Source organism: Rhinoderma darwinii, chromosome 2 (assembly GCF_050947455.1).
Source record: "Rhinoderma darwinii isolate aRhiDar2 chromosome 2, aRhiDar2.hap1, whole genome shotgun sequence".
NCBI lineage: Eukaryota > Metazoa > Chordata > Amphibia > Anura > Rhinodermatidae > Rhinoderma > Rhinoderma darwinii.
The window spans coordinates 445,666,817-445,688,034 of record NC_134688.1 but is presented as its reverse complement, the minus strand read 5'-3'; the positions used below and the strand labels follow the sequence as shown (position 1 = coordinate 445,688,034).

The 21,218-nt window shown below is 44.0% G+C and overlaps 1 protein-coding gene across 1 annotated transcript in view; it reads right to left on the bottom strand.

Annotated features, from left to right (window-relative positions):
- The window catches only part of LOC142743586 (multidrug resistance-associated protein 1-like), a 73,813-nt gene extending 52,654 nt beyond the window's left edge, over positions 1-21,159 (bottom strand). Inside the window, exons 1-3 of the mRNA XM_075854496.1 lie at positions 20,897-21,159; positions 4,759-4,820; positions 1,789-1,924 (exon numbers count right to left, since the gene is read on the bottom strand). Of these exons, the coding sequence (XP_075710611.1) occupies positions 1,789-1,924; positions 4,759-4,820; positions 20,897-20,956 (258 nt within the window). The 5' untranslated portion in view covers positions 20,957-21,159. The remainder of the gene's footprint in view (positions 1-1,788; positions 1,925-4,758; positions 4,821-20,896) is intronic.
- Between the last annotated feature and the right edge of the window lie 59 nt (positions 21,160-21,218).

Genomic DNA, 21,218 nt, shown 5'->3' with positions numbered 1-21,218 from the left:
AAACGTAAAAAATCCCTATAAAATGAGTGTCCACCTTGTATCATCATCATGAGGTCGTTTTTAGGTCCAAAATTGTGTGCTGAATACTTTTTAATATATCTTATAGTGGTCGGAGATCCATGTTTTTAAAAGAAGGCTTTAAATCTATTTCACAGATATAGATTTAAAGAAGACTTGTCACCTATCCTGACATATCTGTTTTAGTAAATAATTGTATTCCCCATGAAATAACAATTTTGGAGCATCTTTTCTTAGAACTCTGTTGTACCGTTCCTCTGTTATTCCTCCTAGAAATGTATAAATAAACAGGATGTTAACATTCCCCTTGTCAAAGGGGTGTGTCCGTACACACTCAGAGACTGTGAGCACTGATTGGACATGGTCTGTGTAGGGACACACCTCCAAACGGTAACACCCAGTATTCATTCGTTTCTAGGAGGAATAACATAGGAACAGCACAGAGAGTTCTAAAGAAAAAAAAGAGGTTCCAGAATTGTCATTTAATGGGGAATACAATTATTTACTAAAACAGACATGTCAGGGGAGGTGACAACAACTCTTTAAAACATACCATGATGGCTGTCTGCAGTCACCACTAGGGGAGCTCCGAAGCTTATTGCATACTGTCCTATAATTAAGTTCAAAGTACAAAGTATTTGGGGCTTATTTAGAGTAATAAAAAACAAAACGGTGTCAAAGAATGGACATTCACTTTAAGGACATCTGTGTAATCCACTTAGAGACTATTAATTTTGATTTTGATTTTTATATATCGTATTTTTCGGACTAGAAGACGCAGTTTTTAGCAAGAATAAATCTTGATAAAAGTCCCTGCGTCTTATAATCGGCAGTCAAAGGACCCAGCTGCGCCGGGGCCCCTGACCGCTTCCTTACTTAACCCCTTCCCGACCCATAATGTGCCGGTACTTCATGGAGTGGGGAGGGGATGATGTTTGGAGCAGAGCGGGCTCACAAGCTGAGCCTGCTCCATACACTGTAGGTGTCAGATGCATTTTACAGCTGACACGCTGCTCTAACGGCCAGGAATCGCGCTGTTCCTGGGCGTTTAAATAGATAAATGACGCGGACAAAAGCGACCGCACCATTTTTGGGGGTTTTCCCATGAAAGACATTTATGATCTATCCACAGGACAGGTCATAAATGTCAGAGAGATGCGGGTCCCACCTCTGGCTCCGCTGTCTCCTGCCACTTCCTGGTTAGGTGGTTTGGAGTTACGGAAACAGCCAATCGGTGGTTCAAGTCCCCTAGGGGAACTAATAAATTGTGTAAAAAAAAATATATATATTAAAACGTTAAAAAAAAACAAAAACCTTTTCCCATTTTTCCCCAAGTACAGCCTAAAAAATATTGGTATCGCTGCATCTGTAAACGTCCGAACAATTACAATATAGCATTATTTGACTCGCACGGGGAACGGCATAAAAAAAAAACTATTTAAAACCCCAGAATCTTTTTTTTTTTTTTAAGCTAGGTTGACCAAAAAACTAAGAAATAAAAAGTGATAAAAAAATCGTATGTACAAAAAAATGGTGCCAGTACAAACTACAACTCGTCCCGCAAAAAATAAGCCCTCACACCGCTCAATCGCTGGAAAAAATCTAAAAAGTTATGGCTCTCAGAATGTGGTGAAACAGAACAAATTATTTTTTTTAACAAAATGTTTTCTTTGTTACATAGTAAAATGTTTTTTTCCCCCCTATTTTCTGTCGTCTAAAACCTGGGTGCGTCTTATAGTCCAAAAAATACAGTAAGTGAAGTTTTCTTACCTTTCTGCTTTGTTTAAAAATTTCCTTTCCCCAGTTTTCTTCAAAAGCAGGGTAAACATTGTAAGAAGAATCGCCATCATGAAGCTCAATGAGATCTTCTCTTTCTAATGGTTTCTTATAGCCAAGTTTTATAATTCTGGAGAGAATGAAATAATATCGGTATGACGTGTGCGAGAGGTGGAAACGCAAAACTAAACAAGAGCTCCTGGTTTTCATGTTTAGCAAACAGATGTAAGTATGCCGCTCCTTGGTAAACTAGTCTGTCCGCACTATACACTTAGGGCCTTATCAGCGTTTGGTTTGCGATGAACGGAAACCAAAAGCGGATTTGAACAGGCCCTTATTACTCCTTCAGGTTTACATAAAATAGTAGGAAATTGCATAAACAGTAATTCGTAGGTTGGACCTGAAAATGAATCTGAGGTTTTTATGAGGTTTAAAAAGTTCACGAACAAAAATATATTGCAGTCATTTTTGTAGGTACTTTTTGGTGCAAGAAGTGGCAATCCTATGAGAACCTAGCCTAAGGGTACAGTCCCACAGGTCCGCTTTCGTGAACCACGACCCGATGTGTTGGGGGCATTCAAACAGGCTGTTATTGCCCGCTTTATTTTGCAAATATGCAGCAGTTTTACCCGCAAAACCGCGTGCCCATTAACAATCAATATTAATCACCACGTGGTTTTGTGGGTAAACCTGTGGTTTACCTGCATTATGTGGCTAATAACACCCTGTTTGAAAACCCCGCCTACAGCATGTGGCCATGGTTTGCTGACGCCACTACGTGGGTCCTACACTTAGGGATGCCTCTGCTTAACCCCTTGAGGACCAGGCCAATTTTTTTTATTTTTGCCTGTTTCTTTTCGACAGGCATAAATTTGGGTTTTTTTGTTCAGCGTTGCTTTTATATCTATATAATTATATATGTGCAGAGTAGGTCCCCACCTATGGAGGATGCCTTGTCCTGGCAGGTGGGTAAACTCTTTTGGATCAAAATGTGCACTAAGAACCTCCCTATTGTAAGTAGATTTAACAGTAATGCATATTTATTTCTATTTAGCGGTTTAGTTGACATTGGTGTTCGCAGTGTGCGGTCACCAGTCTTTTGTGTGCTATATAATATATATATAAAAAATTATATCTAGGTTACCTAAGTATGCCCTATCAACACAGTACATGGTCAGACAGCCCTGGGATCCTTCAATGGATGGGATATCTGTGACGCAATCAAAGGTTGGTCCGCTCCTTAGTCTCTCCCTTTGTATGCTGCAATCAACGTTGATCATAGCATACAAACGGTTAAACGATAGAGATCAGAGGCTTCATTAGAGCGCGGCTACGGCTGTGTATTACAGCAGTGGCCCCACTCCTGATCGCACGGGCACAGTAGAAGGGTCTACGCGTTCAGCATGACGAGTATGTTAGCCACGAAGTGTCTACTGCCTGCAGCTCATGTCGAACATACTCATCAAGGGTCGGCAACTGGTTGAAGAGAAAATAATAATGCAACATCCATTAGAACCTATTAATATTGGATAAAACATTTTTTACTTTACGCAAATTCAACACAAAAGGAAAGAAGATTATCTTGGTATAAGTAGGACATCATGGTCAGTGAAGAAACGCAAACTGATAATAATTAATCCGCAACAGAAACCCAAGGGTCAGCCTCAGATTTGTGCAGCAGATTCGAGCAAATCAGCGAGGGATTATTGGTCGAAACATAGCCTTAGTTTTAACATATTATTTTCGGCTTTCTTTCTGAAGCTTCTGTACCCTTTCAAGTTATCTTTATATACTTTTCCAATAATCCACAAAATGTGATAATCCAACATCTATCAGGTTTTACTGATGACGGATTAAATAAATTTTACTGTACATTAACACTCTTTTAATATGGCATTGGTAGATTATTGGATTATCTGGCAATAACGAGAAAGCACAAAAATCTACTTGGAGGAGTTTACCTTGGTGGGTGCTGCAGGGGAAATGTAGTATTGCAGGCTAGTTATACAAATGAATGGTCACCCACGTAAAGGAATGGACGGGCCCGGTCTGCCAGAGCAGGGGTCTCTCTCACAGAGCGACTCTCAGCTTCGGCTCATAGAGAGGGGTACTAAAAATACTAATATATAATATATAAATATACAGGGCAAATAGACCATTTTTGTTGCATTTGTCGCATTCCAAGAGCCATAAAATTTTTATTTTTCCGTTGACATAACCGTATGGGGGCTTGTTTTTTTGGGATGATTTGTAGTTTTTAATGCACCATTTAACGTACTGAAAAAAAAAAAAATCTTTGTAGGTGGGATGGGAAAAAAAAAAGCTATTCCTCCATAGTTTTTTTCGGTTGTTTTTAAGGCTTCCAAATGTGTTCTGAGAGCCATAACTTTTTTATTTCTCCTTCGCGGAGCGGAGTGAGTGCTTGTTGTTTTGCGGGATGAGAGTTAGTTTTTCTTGGTACCATGTTGGGGTACATTTGACTTTCTGATCACTTTTTATCAAATTTTTGGGGGAAGCGTGGTGACCAAAAACAGCAATGCTTGCACTGTGGATTTTTTTCCTACGGCGTTTAGCCGGCGGGTTAAATAATGTGAAATTTTCAAAAGTACAGACATTAACGGATACAGCGATACCAATTATTGTCTCATGAAGACTGTCTCACTCTAAACGCCACCACTATGAGCCAGAGTAGAGAGAAACCCCGGACTAACAGACCCGGTACGTTTATACATTACATGGAAGGACAATAATTTGAATGGCAACCATACTGTCTGGCCAGTAGCGATCAGTTCTGATACTGGCGATCAGTTGTGAGATTAGAGAAGCCAGCGATCAGCGTGGTGGCTTGCAATTAAAAATGTGTTGTCTTTGTGAGTTTAACATGTCAATAATGAACGCGAGATGTTTTCAAAATACTATATATTATATTTATACATACATACATACAGATTTTTTTAAATGTACCTGCTGTACCAAGAATATGTCACCCGACTGAAGAAGGACGCCCTGTATTCCGGATTCTCATTCTGTAAATATAGATAAATGTTATGATAATGTGAGAGATTACATTTAATTTGTACAACTTTTGGCTATGTTCACACAGGGTATTTTGCCGAGTTTTTTGACGCGGAAACCGCGTCGCAAAACTCGGCAAAAACGGCCCGAGAACGCCTCCCATTGATTTCAATGGGAGGCGTCGGCGTCTTTTTCCCGCGAGCAGTAAAACTGCCTCGCGGGAAAAAGAAGCGACATGCCCTATCTTCGGGCGCTTCCGCCTCTGACCTCCCATTGACTTCAATGGGAGGCAGAAGAAAGCGTATTTCTCGCTGTTTTATGCCCGCGGCGCTCAATGGCCACGGGCAAAAAACGGCGCGATAATCGCCGCGAAAATCGGCGTGCAGGGAGAGGAATATCTGCCTCAAACTTCCAAACGGAATTTTGAGGCAGATATTCCTCCCCCAAAATACTCCGTGTGAACATAGCCTTTCTGTTAGTTGTTTTTTTTTAAATCAAGCTTTATTGAATGTATATAAGTCAACAATTAACACAACAACATAACACATTTTTCAAAGATCTAAGCCCATATTGATTATATAACTGTATATTCAATATGTTTTGGTAAACTGCTAAAATGCCGAAAACTTGTGTCACTGTCCAAATAATTCTGGACCTCACTGTTTATGGAGCCATGGACGGGAGATCAGGAAAGCCTTTACAATGGATTTAGGGCATGTTCAGACATGGCGGACAATTTCCGCTCCTGATCTTGCCGTGAATTTTGCGGTACATATGCAACGGATCTGCGTCAAAATCTGAATATGAAACATGCAATTTTTGTTGCATATTTAGCAGCAGGTATATCACAGGCTTCAGCCTAATTTTTGCAAAATCCGCAGCTTCTCCGTAACAGACAGCATTTCTTGGGGGATTTGAAAATCTTTTTTCCACTGCATGTAGATGGGGGTTTTAAAAACTTGTAGTCTACTGTAAATTGCTGTGGATTTGCGATGCGGAATCTGCACTGCAAATCTGCAGCAAATCCGTCACGTCTGAACATGCCCTTACAGTATGTTAACACGGTCAGGATTTGCTATAGGATTTTCAGGATATTACGCAGCTGAAACTCTGATCTCTGCAGTGGACTTGCTTTTGGATTCGCACACAGATTAGCTCCATTGAAGTTCAATTTCAATTGCTGCATATTCTGTCCGAATTTGAGTGTGCGAGTAAATCCGGACAGAATCCACAACATGGGAATACGGCCTTAGGGTATGTTCACACAGAGTTTTTTTTGCAGGCAATTCTGCCTGGAAAAATCAACTCCTGTTTTTTTTAAGTGGTTTTGCTCCACACGCATTTTTCGCCTCAAAAACCCCAATGAAATCAATGGGAGATGGAAATAAACGTGGTTTTTGCCACGTTTTTTTTAGGCTTTTTATTTTAGCTATCTCATCAACAGAAACATGGATTAACCGAAAGTGTTTTTTTGCTGAAAAACACGTAAAAAAACGCATCAAAAATCTCACCAAAAAAACACGTTTATTTCCGTCTCCCATTGATTTCAATGGGATTTTGAGGCGGAAACCGCCTCAAGATAAGGCATATCGCTTCTTTTTCCCGCAGCCTTCTTTTTTTTTGCTCACGGTAAAAAAAATGCCTCCACCTCCCATTGAAATCAATGAGAGCCAATTTCGATCGTTTTTGCCGAGGTTTCCGCAGCAAAAACCGCTACAAAAAAACTCAGTGTGAACAGGGCCTAATAGGGCGTAGAAGGAAAAAAATACAAACTCCAATTTAATCACACGAGCGTATTGTAAGGCTATGTTCGCACAGAGTTTTTAGCAGGCAAAAAATTCTGGCTCAAAATTCCGCCTGGAATTTTAAGGTAGTGTAATGGCAGGAAGGAGGTGAAGGGAAAGTGAGCCCTAATCTACCCACCGCCCTGTCCCTGCCTACTTGCAAGGACCCGCCCTAGGCGACGAGGTACAACTGGGCGGCGGTCCCTACGCTGTCTAAGTGCACAGGAAAACAAACAGGGAACACGCAAGGGAAGGGGCAGTAGCCACGGAACGCCACGAGGAAACGGAGCGGCGAACCAACAGTCAGGACCAGGACGAAGTGAGTACACCCGAGCGGGCACGGAGACAGAAGCAAGCCAGGGGCAAAGCAAAGCAGGTCAAGCAGAACTGCAGCAAGGCAGAAGCACGGCAGAAGCAGGCTGGAGCAAGCAGCAGTGGGGCCAGGAATCCAAAAGAATTACAAGCACTGAGGGAGAGAACAGGGCAGGTAATAAAGGACAGGGGGCGGAGCTAACTCCGACAGACCAGGCCGCGATAGGCTCTCCCACTCCTGAGCCTGCCACCCTGGTTGGTGGGAGATGGTGTCAGTCGAACAGGTCTGGCCTCAGGTGTGGATTGATTAATCCCAGGAGTATACCTAGATGAAGTACCTGGCAGATCCCTAACAGGTAGATTTTGATCTGCCTGCACTCTCGCGGGAAAAAAAACGCCTCTGCCTCCCATTGAAATCAATGGGAGGCATTTTCGGCCGTTTTTTGCCACGTTTTCCGACGTGGTTCCAGCGTCAAAAAACTCTGTGTGAACTGGCCCTTAAAGTGCAGACTCTCAGCTTTAATTTGAGGGTATTCCCATCTTAATTAGAGCAAGGGTGCAATAATTACAGCTCCTTGATATGTAGCTGCCTCTTTTTCAAGGGACCAAAGGAGATTGGACAATTATCTCAAAAGCTATTTAATGGGCTGCATGGGCTATTCCCTCGTTAATCCATCATCAATTAACGCAGATAAAAGGTCTGGAGTTGATTCCAGGTGTGGCATTTGCATTTGGAAGCTATTGCTGTGAACCCACAACATGAGGTCAAAGGAGCTCTCAATGCAAGTGAAACAGACCATCGTTAGGCTGCAAAAAATGAAGAAATCCATCAGAGAGAGAACACAAATGTTAGGAATGGCCAAATCAACAGTTTGGTACATTCTTGAAATAAAAGAGCACACTGGTGATCCCGGGAACTCCAAAAAGCCTGAATGTCCACAGAAGACAGCAGTGGTGGTTAGTGAAGAAAAACCCCTTCACAACATCTACCCAAGTGAAGAACACTCTGCTGGAAGTAGGTGGATCAGTATCTAAGTCTACCATAAAGAGAAGACTTCATGGGAGAAAATACAGAGGGTTCACCACAAGGTGCAAACCATTAATCAGCCATAAAAATAGAAAGGCCAGATTAGACTTTGCCAAACGACATGTAAAGAAGCCGTCCAGTTCTGGAACAGCATGAAACTAAAATCAACCTGGACCAGAATGATGGGCGGAAGAAAGTATGGAGAAGCTTAGAACGGCTCATGATCCAAAGCACACCACATCCTCATGGTGGAGGCAGTGTGATGGTATGGTGGAGGCAGTGTGATGGTATGGTGGAGGCAGTGTGATGGCATGGTGGAGGCAGTGTGATGGCATGGTGGGGGCAGTGTGATGGTATGGTGGAGGCAGTGTGATGGCATGGTGGAGGCAGTGTGATGGTATGGTGGAGGCAGTGTGATGGCATGGTGGGGGCAGTGTCATGGCATGGGCATGTGTGGCTCCCAAAGGCACTGGGTCACTAGTGTTTATTGATGATGTGACTGAAGACAGAAGCAGCCGGATGAATTCTGAAGTGTTCATGGATTTACTTTCTGCTCAGATTCAACCAAACGCAGCAAGGTTAATTGGACGTCGCTTCACAGGACAGATGGACAATGGACCAAGACATACTGCGAGAGCAACCCAGGAGTTTTTAAGGCAAAGAAGTGGAATATTCTGCAATGGCCAAGTCAATCCCGAGATCTCAACCCGATCGAGCATTTCACTTGCTTAAGACACAACTTAGGGCAGAAAGACCCACAAACAAGCAACAACTGAAGACAGCGGCAGTAAAGGCCGGGCAAAGCATCACAAAGGAGGAAACCCAGCGTTTGGTGATGTCCATGGGTTCCAGACTTCAGGCTGTCATTGCCTGCAAAGGATTCTCTACAAAGTATTAAAAAAAACCATTTTATTTATGGTAACGTTAATTTGTCCAATTACTTTTAAGCCCCTGAAATGAGGCGGCTGTGTAGAAAAATGGTGGCAATTCCTAAACGTTTCACATTAATTATATTATGAATTAAACCTGAAAGTCTACACTTCAATTGCATCTCCGTTGATTAATTTCAAATCCAATGTAGTGGCAGCAGAGCCCAAATCAGGATTCTGGACCTAACTGTATACAGCTCCTACACAGAGCCGTAATACAGGTGTGTAGCTGCCCTTAGGCTATGGTCACAACAGGTTTGGACTAAACGGTGGAGTGAACCTTTTCTATTGTCCCCCAACCTGACTGTGCACTGCATTCCTGTCAAACCAGCTTTCGGTAGTTAAAGTCTGCAACAGCCAACATCAGACCCATTATATCCGACACTGTCACTGAACACAGCACATGCTTTAAACAGTCGTCAATCATATTTTAGAAAAAGTTTTAGCTACGAAACCTGTCGTCTGTATTTTATAATCCTATATATATATATATATATATAGTTAGTACGGTCAAAATAATACATATGTCCATCAAATTCAAGCAAGGGATGAGAGAAAGGGAAGGGATGAAACAAGTATTCTACACATTGACATAGGAGCTTATAATTTTTTGTTCTAGGAAATTATTTAAAGAGGCTCTGTCACCAGATTTTGCAACCCCTATCTGCTATTGCAGCAGATAGGCGCCGCAATGTAGATTACAGTAACGTTTTTATTTTTAAAAAACGAGCATTTTTGGCCAAGTTATGACCATTTTTATATTTATGCAAATGAGGCTTGCTAAAGTACAACTGGGCGTGTTGAAAAGTAAAAGTCCAACTGGGCGTGTATTATGTGCGTACATCGGGGTGTTTTTACTTCTTTTACTAGCTGGGCGTTCTGACGAGAAGTATCATCCACTTCTCTTCACAACGCCCAGCTTCTGGCAGTGCAGACACACAGCGTGTTCTCGAGAGATCACGCTGTGACGTCACTCACTTCCTGCCCCAGGTCCTGCATCGTGTCGGACGAGCGAGGACACATTGGCACCAGAGGCTACAGTTGATTCTGCAGCAGCATCGGCGTTTGGAGGTAAGTCGATGTAGCTACTTACCTGCAAACGCCGATGCTGCTGCAGAATCATCTGTAGCCTCTGGTGCCGATGTGTCCTCGCTCGTCCGACACGATGCAGGACCTGTGAGTGACGTCACAGCGTGATCTCTCGAGAACATGGCTGTGTCTGCACTGCCAGAAGCTGGGCGTTCTGAAGAGAAGTGGATGATACTTCTCGTCAGAACGCCCAGCTAGTAAAAGAAGTAAAAACGCTCCGATGTACACACATAATACACGCCCAGTTGTACTTTTACTTTAAACACGCCCACTTGGACTTTTGCAAGCCTCATTTGCATAAATACAAAAATGGTCATAACTTGGCCAAAAATGCTCGTTTTTTAAAAATAAAAACATTACTGTAATCTACATTGCAGCGCCGATCTGCTGCAATAGCAGATAGGGGTTGCAAAATCTGGTGACTTTTTTGGCCTCTTTAAGCCTTTTTTGCAGCCATCTACTGTCCCTGCTGTGACTATTCCATAGATTCACAGTTCTCACAGTAAAGAAGGCTTGTCACCGATCCGCAAGTTACCCCTTACCCTACGGATAGGGGTTAACTTTTTGTAATCAGAATATCCCTTTAACCCCTTAGTGACCAGCCTATTTTAGGCCCTAATGACCAAGATTTTTTTTTTTTTCGTTTTTCTATAGTCGCATTTAAAGAGCTATAACATTTTTCTTTCTCCGCTGCCATAGCTGTATGAGGACTTGTTTTTTGCCGGATTAGTTGTACTTTTTAATGGCACCATTTTGGGGTACATATCACTTTTTGAATAACTTATTAACTTTTTTAGGGGGGGGGGAATAGAAAAAACCCCCTGAAATTTCGCCCTTGTTCTATGCGTTTTAAATTCATGCTGTTCACTGTGCGGCGTAAATAAAAATATCATGTTACCTTTATTCTATGGGTCGGTACGACTACGGTGATGCCACCTATATATAGTTTTTTATGTTTTACGACTTTTGCACAATAAAAACGCTTTTGAACTACAATTATTTGTTTTTGCATTGTCGCTTTCCAAGACCCGTAATTATTTAATTTTTTAGTCAATGTAGTGATATGTGGCTTGTTTTTTTCCGGGACGAGACGTAGTTTTGATTGGTACTGCTTTGGGGTACATGGGACTTATTGATTAACTTTTATTATGACTTTTTTAGGGGGCAATGGAAAAAAAATAGCAATTTTGCCGTTTATATTTTGTGTGTTTTAAAAAAAAATATGGAACGTGTCCTATTTCAGGCCGTAATAACGGCACGGGCAGGCCCATAGAAGTCTATGGGGTTCCCGTAATTACGAGAGTGCACCCGTAATTACGGGAGCGTTGCTAGGCGACGTCAGGGGATAGTCACTGTCCAGGGTGCTGAAAGAGTTAACTGATCGGCAGTAACTCTTTCAGCACCGGGGACAGTGACTACCACTGGAGTTAATAGTATTAAAAGTTTACTTACCCATAACTCCCTGCTTCTTCCTCCAGTCCGGATAACGTTTCATCCAATGTGACCGCTGCAGCCAATCACACGCCAATCACAGGCTGCAGCGGTCACATGGACTGCCGCGTCATCCAGGGAGGTCGGACTGGATGTCAAAAGAGGGACGCGTCACCAAGACAACGGTACGTATGAACTTCTTTTACTTTCAATCGCAGCGGAAACTCTGCCCGAAAGGGCTGCCTCTTCTCTCTTTCCAGCACTGATAGAGAGAAGGGGCTGCCGATTAGTGCAGAGAAAACGGGTCCGTAAATACGGGTGAAATACTGGCGACACCGGGTCCGTAAATACTGGTGGAATATGGGTCGAATACGTGTGACAAAGGACCCGTATTTACGCCACTATTTCCGGGAGGAAAAAAATATGTTCGTGTGCATGAGGCTTAATGATGATTTGAGTTTCCAGGGTCGGAGTTGGAGTCAGGGGATTGACCCCATAAATTTCACTTGTTATAACTGTCTGATTTGGAAAAACCCATCCTTTCAAAAACCTTATACTAGGGGGATATCTTTGTGTCTAAACGGTCTTAAAAGTTTAGGCAGACATAGATAAGATCAATATTTGTTAAATTATCATTTCGCCAACAGCTATCTTTGCCCTTTAACCCCTTTACGACGAAGGACGGATATAGTCGTCCTGTGCAGCTGCTAGTTCCCGCAGAAGGACGGATATATCCGTCCTCTGATCGCACGGGTACTGCCAGTGTACACACACGATCAGCGGCAGGAGCACGGCTGTTATACACAGCCTGGCTCCTGCTGCAACTGCCGGAATCGAAGCGCGCTCCGATTCTGGCAGTTAAACTCATTAAATGCTGCTGTCAATAGCGACATCTAATGTGTTTGACAGAGGGAGGGAGCTCCCTCTGTCACCCCATCGGTGCCCCTACAAAGAAATCGCGGGGCGCCTTCGGGTTTCCATGGCAGCCAGGGGCTTAACAAAGGCCCCCAGGTCTGCCCTCAGCAAGCGCCTGTTAAGCCATGCCGGACGCATGGTCTAATAGATTGCCTGTCAGTTTTTGACCTTATTCACACGAACGTGTTATACGTCCGTGATACGTGCGTGATTTTCCTGCGCGTCGTACGGACCTATGTAAGTGAATGGGGCCGTTCAGACTGTCAGTGATTTTCACGCAGCGTATGTGTGCTGCGTAAAACTCACGACATGTCCTATACTTGCCCGTGTTTCACGCAGCACGCACCCATTGAAGTCAATGGGTGCGTGCAAATTGGGCACGGCACACGGAAGCACTTCCGGGTGCCAGCGTGATTCACGCAACAGAAGTAAAAAGAATGAATGAAAACAGAAAAGGACCTCGTGCTTTTCTGTTTGTAAACATAAAAACAGAGTGTCATAATGATGCCGGCTGCGCGAAAATCACGCAGCCATGCACCATATGCTGATGGCACACGGACCTTTTTGCGCACGCAAAACGCAGCGTTTTTTGCGTGCGCAAAACGGACTCATCTGTGTGAATAAGGCCTTACACAATAATGCTTTGGTATGCTAAGTATACCAAAGCATTATATATGCGATCAGTAGATCGCAGTGAAGTCCCTTGGTGGGACTAAAAAAAAAAAAAAATTGAAAGCAGTTAAATAAAGTTTGTGGGGAAAAAAAAATGAAAAAATTAGTCAAAATAAAATAAAACATTTTTTTTTAGTAAAAGTGTCAAAACAAATAACACATGCACATATATGGTAGCCCCGTGATCGTACCAACTTAAATAATAAAATTAACACATTAATTAAACCGCCGGATGAACAGCGTCCAAAAAACCCACAAAAAACAACGGCATAACTCTAACTTTTATTTCATTTTTTATGGGGGGAATGGGAGAAAAGATAATCTATAAGTCCTATGTACCACAAAATAGTATGAATGAAAACTACACCTTGGCTCGCAAAAATCAAGCCCACATAGGGCCACATTGACGGAAAAATAAAAAAGTTACGCCTCTTGGAATGCGGCGATGCAAAAACAAGTAATTTTTTTCTAAAAGGGTTTTTATTGCGCAAACGTAGGAAAACATATAAAACCCTTACATATTTGATATCCCCGTAATCGTGCCGACCCATAGAATAAAGTGAACATGTTATTTACGCTGCATAGTAAACAACGTCAATTTATAACGTGAAAATCAATGCTGGAATAGCTGCTTACTTTCAATTCTCTCCTAAAATAAAGTTAATAAATGCTAATCGATATATTATAAGCATCTAAAAATGGTACAATTACAAAATACAACGCGTTCCGCAAAAAACAAGCCCTTATACGGCTATGTCGACGGAATAAAAAAAAAGTTACGACTCTTGGAATGCGACCGTGAAAAAACAAAAAATAATCCTTGGTCATTAACGCGCAAAATGGCCCGGTCATTAAGGGGTTAAAGGGGTTATGTGGGGACTGAAAAGTATTAGCAGTGCAAGTCACTGCAGTATGTGAGTGAACTCGCTAATATACAGTCCGGTCCCCCGTTGCACTGATTATGTGATTTTTTTTTTTCCAATTCAACATTTTTTATTGGTTTTAATACAAACATTTATCAAAACATTCAGAGAAAATGTGTCTGCATAATAAAAGAACATTACAAATAGGGCACAGCCCGAACAGAGGATAGACATCACATCTTATGAAGAGCGCACAGTACGCCGGCCTTCTGAGTAGTCATAACTGGAAGGAACATTGCTTAAAAGTAAGGAAAAAGAATCATACAATAATTAATCGACTTCCTACACATCCTAAAAGGCACTGGCTACAACATGTGAGCACAAACACAGGAAGCAAGGACCCCCAAAGTAGACACAAGAAAGAAAGAAAAGGGGGACAAGAATAGGAAACACACAAAGGCAAGGGAAAGACAGGGAGATTTCATGGTGAACCTGGACTCCAATTCCGGAAAAGCATCGGTGAATAAGAATAAGAAAAAGCAGCCATGTACCTGATAAATACCTGGGTGGAGCAAGCAAAATCCCCCGCACCTGTCCACAGTCCTCCCCCACATGAAGTCTGAAGAGGGTGGATAGGCATTAGGCCTCAGACCACTACAGTATGGTATGTGGGAGAAGAGAGAAACAGGAGCCATGGAGACCAAGTATCTCTATATCGTGCAGAGGCCTCCGGGGATTGAGCCAGGAGGAGTTCCATACGTTGTATCAGGGCAACCTCCTGAAACCATTCATCTAACAGTGGGGGAACTGCCGTTTTCCATTTGCGGAGGATAATCGATTTGGCAGCCTGGAGGAGGTGCCTAACCAGGGAACGTTTATAACTAAGTAGTGGCATAGGAAACATAAACAAAAGGGCCGCCTCGGGAGAACTGGGGACCGAGACCCCAGAGACTTCCAGTATTATTTCAAGTACCACCTCCCAAAAACTCTGCAAGGAGGGGCAACTTCACCAAATATGAGACATATATCCCCCCGATGCCCCGCATCGACAACACGTGTCCGGTACAGAAGGGTATCACTTATGTAGAGCATTAGGTACCCGATACCACCTAGAAAGGATTTTGTAGCTAGTTTCCTGGGCTCGTATGGCTATCGTGGTCTTCTGGGACAGGTAGAAAGATCGCGTCCATTGTGTGTCCGCAAATGTCATGTTCAATTCAGTCTCCCAAGCCTTGCAGAAGGATGGGAGATGCGGGGATCGCTGTTAAAGGAGTAATTTATAGAGTGTGGAAATGGCATGTGCAGGGGACCGGGTGGAAACCCAAATGCTCAAAATCTGTAAGCGGTCGGTGGAGGTGAGCCCTACGCTTAGTGCCACTATAGAAGTGTTGTAACTGGGAGTATTGAAATATAGGACGCGGCGAAGGCGTTTCAGCTGGGCAGATAGTGGTTAATGGGAGTAAAGAAGAATCAGATAGGACCTGAGTGAAGTACATGGGATTGATGGAAGACCTACCTAGGAAGGAGAGACGCGCCTCCCCAGCAGGAAATGCTGGGTTGCCAGTAATAGGGGTCAGTGGTCCCAGCGGGTCCACAAGCGAGCCCCCTCTCCCAGAGGAACGCAGCGCCAGGAGGGTATGGAAAACAACAAAGGAGTCAGGTCTCGGTCTGTTTCCAGGTAGGGTCCATGGCAAAGTAGAAAGGGTACGGGTACAGAGCTGTTGGGCTAACCGCACCCAGAGATTAGAGTCATGATTATGGAAGAAGTCGAGGACCCGAGCATGAGTCGACGCCATATAATAAAGACGACAGTCCAGCAGGCCAACCCCACCCGCGTCCCTGGAGCGAGTAAGGAGTGTCCTACTCAGGCGAGGACGAGCCGTTGGCCAGATGAAGGATCCAATACGTAGCCAATAAGAGGGCGGGATGGAGACAGGGATAGTCTGCAGGAGGTACAACAATCTGGGGAGGAGTGACATTTTAATAATGTTTATACGGCCAAACGAGGAGAATTCCCTTTTATGCCACGAGGCGAGATCTGCCTAATAAAGGGGCAAAGTTATTAGTAAACAGTTGGGATATGTCAGAGCTTAGGCGCACCCCTAAATAAGTTATCCCCCTAGAAGGCCAGGAGAAAGGGAAATTGCTTTTGAGGAGTGATTCTGTTGAGGATGAGAGGGACACATTCAGGGCCTCAGATTTGGAGAAGTTGATCTTAAAGAGGCTCTGTCACCAGATTTTGCAACCCCTATCTGCTATTGCAGCAGATCGGCGCTGCAATGTAGATTACAGTAACGTTTTTATTTTTAAAAAACGAGCATTTTTGGCCAAGTTATGACCATTTTTGTATTTATGCAAATGAGGCTTGCAAAAGTACAACTGGGCGTGTTGAAAAGTAAAAGTCCAACTGGGCGTGTATTATGTGCGTACATCGGGGCGTGTTTACTACTTTTACTAGCTGGGCGTTCTGATGAGAAGTATCATCCACTTCTCTTCAGAACGTCCAGCGTCTGGCAGATCACGCTGTGACGTCACTTCCCCAGGTCCTGCATCGTGTCAGACGAGCGAGGACACATCGGCACCAGAGGCTACAGATGATTCTGCAGCAGCATCGGCGTTTGCAGGTAAGTCGATGTAGCTACTTACCTGCAAACGCTGATGCTGCTGCAGAATCAACTGTAGCCTCTGGTGCCGATGTGTCTTCGCTCGTCTGACACGATGCAGGACCTGGGGAAGTGACGTCACAGCGTGATCTGCCAGAAGCTGGGCGTTGTGAAGAGAAGTGGATGATACTTCTCGTCAGAACGCCCAGCTAGTAAAAGAAGTAAACACGCCCCGATGTACGCACATAATACACGCCCACTTGGACTTTTGAAAGCCTCATTTGCATAAATACAAAAATGGTCATAACTTGGCCAAAAATGCTCGTTTTTAAAAAATAAAAACGTTACTGTAATCTACATTGCAGCGCCTATCTGCTGCAATAGCAGATAGGGGTTGCAAAATCTGGTGACAGAGCCTCTTTAAAGTTGAACCATGATCCAAAACGGGACAGCTCGGACATCAACGATGGAAGAGACACATGCGGATTTGTAAGATAGACCAAAAGGTCGTCAGCAAAAGCAGAGCACTTATATTCCGTCCCGCCTATCAGAATACCCTTAATATCCGAGGTGCCCCGGATGGAGATGCTCCATAACGAGGACATACAGCAATGGGGAGAGAGGACAGCCCTTCCTAGTGAATAGCGAAGGATGCAGATAGGAAGCCGTTTATTTTTAATTGGGCAGATGGGGATTGATAGAGGGCCATAATCTTACTTATAAGGGACGGTCCCAGGCCTATATGTTGGAGAGTCTAGAGAAGGGTGGGCCAGGATATCCTATCGAAACGCCTTTTCAGCATCCAGAGACAGTATCATGAGAGGGATGTGATGGGACTGGGCATGATGAATGATGTCTAAGGTTTTCAGGGTATTATCACGCGCCTCCCCGCCAGGTACGAATCCCACCTGATCCGGATGAATTAAATGGGGAAGATGTTTATTTAACCTGTTAGCAAGCAATTTTGCATAGATTTTTAAGTCCACGTTGAGCAAGGAGATGGGGCGATAGCTGGAGCATAACTGGGGATCCTTACCCGGTTTAGGAATAACCGTGACATGAGCCAAAGTGGAGCCCGTGGGAAACAAGACTTCAGGAGAAATAGAATTAAAGGCTCGGAGAAGAAGTGGTGACAAACAGTCTGTCAGTGTTTTATAAAATTTGCCCGTGTATCCATCCGGTCCGGGACTCTTCCCCCCCAGAAGACCCTTAATAACTGCAAGGATCTCCGGCAAGGTAAAATCAGCATCCATCTCCTCAGCCACTGCACTAGCTAGAGGCGTGAAAGGAGAGGAGAGCGAGGCCCGATCCGGGGAGGAAGAGCCAGCTGAGGGTCGAAGGTTATATAGATCAGAGTAGAAGGTATGAAAGCATTCCGCAATCTCGGGGGTCGTGTGAACTCCATGGTCAGAAGGAGATTTAATATTTGGTATATGGGATTGGGCCAACTGAGTCTTTAATGCCTTGCTAACATGCGTCCGCTTTTGTTACCAAATTCATAGAACTTACTCCTACAAACTTGGAGTGCACGTTGTGGAGCCGAGTCTAACAGACGTTTGGCCTCTTGACGGGCCTGATTATGAGATTTTGATAGATTTTTATAGCGCTGGCAGGGGAGCAGAAGTCTAGTGTGCAAACATCGGTCTTCCTTCAGGACAACACGACACGACTCTTCACCATTTGACCGGCCCCGCTGTACACTATGTATTTGCTGTAGTACTGCTACTGTTTGTACGTAGAGTACAGAGGGGCCGGTCACATGACGAAGAGTCGTGTTGTCACGAAGGAAGACAGCGCAACTAGACTTACCCCCCCCCCCCCCGAGCGCTATAAAAATCGATTAAAATCTCATAACCAGAGCTACGAGGGACCAGAATGTACATTAGCGAGTGTACTCATACACTGCAGTGGCTACACTGCTAATACTTTGCTGTCCACACATAACCACTTTAACATGCCTACCTTCAGCTTTGGCCAAATGGGCATGCAATTTCCATAGGAGGAGGAAAATAAGCGGTGGAAGAGGTGCCTGGCAGCCACTTATCTTTGGAAAATAAAGGACCCGACAGGTAAAAATCCAACCTTATAGACATCAGATTGTCAGTGGCACCTGCATAAAGTTTTAAAGGCACACTTGCCAACTCTCCTGGACCGTCTGGGGAGACCTCCTACATTACTGGAAGAGTACTGGTCGCCAAAGGAGCCTTTCGGAACCTCCCGAAAAGCAGCGCTTCCTAAACGTTTACTTTGCTTGGGCATTGTTAAGGGGCATGTACTCTAAAAAAAAAAAAAAAAAGAAGGGGCTTATCTCCCTGAAGAGGATTTTTAAAAGTTCTCAAGTATCTAGGTATTCCAGATACACACGGTTTATAACTGATACACAGTGTTATATCTAGTGGTGCAGGGCCGGAGGGGACACAGAGATTCAAACAAAACCACCAAAAAGAGAATCCCTGTATCATGCAGTGACCCCTCCGGCCCCGCACTAGACATATAATGTCAGGAGTGTTCCTTTAAGGGCGGATTCACACGAACGTGTATTGGGTCCGTGCGGGCCGCGTGGTTTTCACGCGCCACGCACAGACAAATACAAGTCTATGGGGCAGTACAGACAGTCCGTGCTTTTTGCGCAGCGTTTGTCCGCTGCGCAAAAAGCGCGACATGGTCAATATCTCCGCGTATTTCGCGCAACACGCACCCATTGAAGTCAATGGGTGCGTGAAAACCACGCAGGTCGCACGGAAGCACTTCCGTGCGAACTGCCTGTTTCGCGGACCAACTGTCAAAAGGATGAATGTAAACAGAAAAGCACCACGTGCTTTTCTGTTTATAAACATCCAAATGGAGTGTCTTTGAGATGAGCGAACCCGGACAACCGAACCGAACTTCACCGGGTTCGGCCGAACTCGTTTTGGCCGAACCCGGCAAAAAAATTTCCGGTACGCCACGTCAGGAGATAGTCACTGTCCAGGGTGCTGAAAGAGTTAAACTGTTTCAGCACCCTGGACAGTGACTTCCGATCCCAATATACATGAACGTGTAAAAAAAAAAAGACGTTCTGACTTACCGATAACTCCCGGCTTCTTCCTCCAGTCTGACCTCCCGGGATGACAATTCAGTCCAAGTGACAGCTCCAGCCAATCACAGGCCAAGCACAGGCTGCAGCGGTCACATGGACTGCGGCGTCATCCAGGGAGGTGGGGCCAGATGTCGAGAGGCGCGTCACCAAGGACGCGTCACCAAGGCAACGGCCGGGAGGGAAGTTCTCCGTAAGTACGAACTTTTTCTTTTTTTTTAACAGGTTTCTCGATATTGTGATCGCCATTCACTGTCGAGGGTGCTGAAAGAGTTAACTGCAGATCAGTTAACTCTTTCAGCACCCTGGACAGTGACTGACGTCGACTAGACTCATCTCTATGATGGCGGCTGCGCGAAAATCACGCAGCCGCGCATCATACACTGATGACACACGGAGCTGTCAAGTGTTTTTTGCGCGCGCAAAACGCCGCATTTTTTGCGCAGCAAAAACGAAACGTTCGTCTGAATAAGCCCTAATTGGCAGATTCTTGCAACACCGACCAAACATCTGGTAACAAATAGATTGTGTTTGTCGGTGACTACTGGCTGTTCTCTGCCATGTTGTAGATGACAAATAACTTCTTCTGATAAGGAACATGCACATTTTTGTGATGCAAGGACATCTTTTTGCTAATACCTTTTGCTTGACTTCTTTTATGTGGGCACCAGAGATCATCTTCGATAAACTATGCACCCTCGTATGTTTTGGGGCTGTCGGCTGAACTAATGCTTATCCCTAAATCGGCAGACATCAATCAGACTATGTTCCCCTATGTAAGACAGCATAGTATGGGGACAAGTTCAATCTCCGATCAGCCCAAGCGCAATAAAAAACACATTACATAGGGCAGCATAGTCTGAGGACAGTGGTTGTATACTTCTGACTGGTACTTTTTGCAGTTTTTAGAGCAAAACACAATTTGGTTTTCAGCTTCAGAGCACAGATCTGTTAATGTGTCAGCAGCAATAAATAGCTGAGAAGAATAAAACACGGACAAAAAGTAACGAAACAAGTGAATTTGGGAATATACTACAGGCTGGACGCTGCAGATGACCAGAACAAATCACTAATATACTGTACTATAAACTACTACACCAAACAGAACTATGTGATCATAGTGATACCCCTTCAATCATACTAATCATTAGTAAAAATAAATAAATAGAGAATACATATATACACACACATATATATATATATATATATATACACACACACAAACATATATACACACACACAAACATATATACACACACACACAAACATATATATACACACACACACACACACACACACACACACACACACACACACACACACACACACACACACACACACACACACACACACGCTCAGCAGTAAAATGAAACATTGTAGCATTACCTTCCCAGGGTCAGACAGCCTGTCATATGAAGCACTGCTCCGGGTCACTGACTTCAGCATTGTGTGACTGTAGTAGAGCGGAGGCTAGGAGGGCACGATCATGGATCACCTATGTCTCATGAGTGATCTCCTGCCCTGAGGTGGGTCTAACTTCCTTACAATGAAGAACCCATCACACAGCAGCACATGACCCGATGTACGGTCTAATCCTACTGCTCTGCTATAGTCGGCGCCCCCTGGTGGTCACTGTGCGCCTCTTCCGGCTTTTCCATTCACATTCCACATACAGAGCCGCTCTGTGTATTCTCCTTACAATCACATA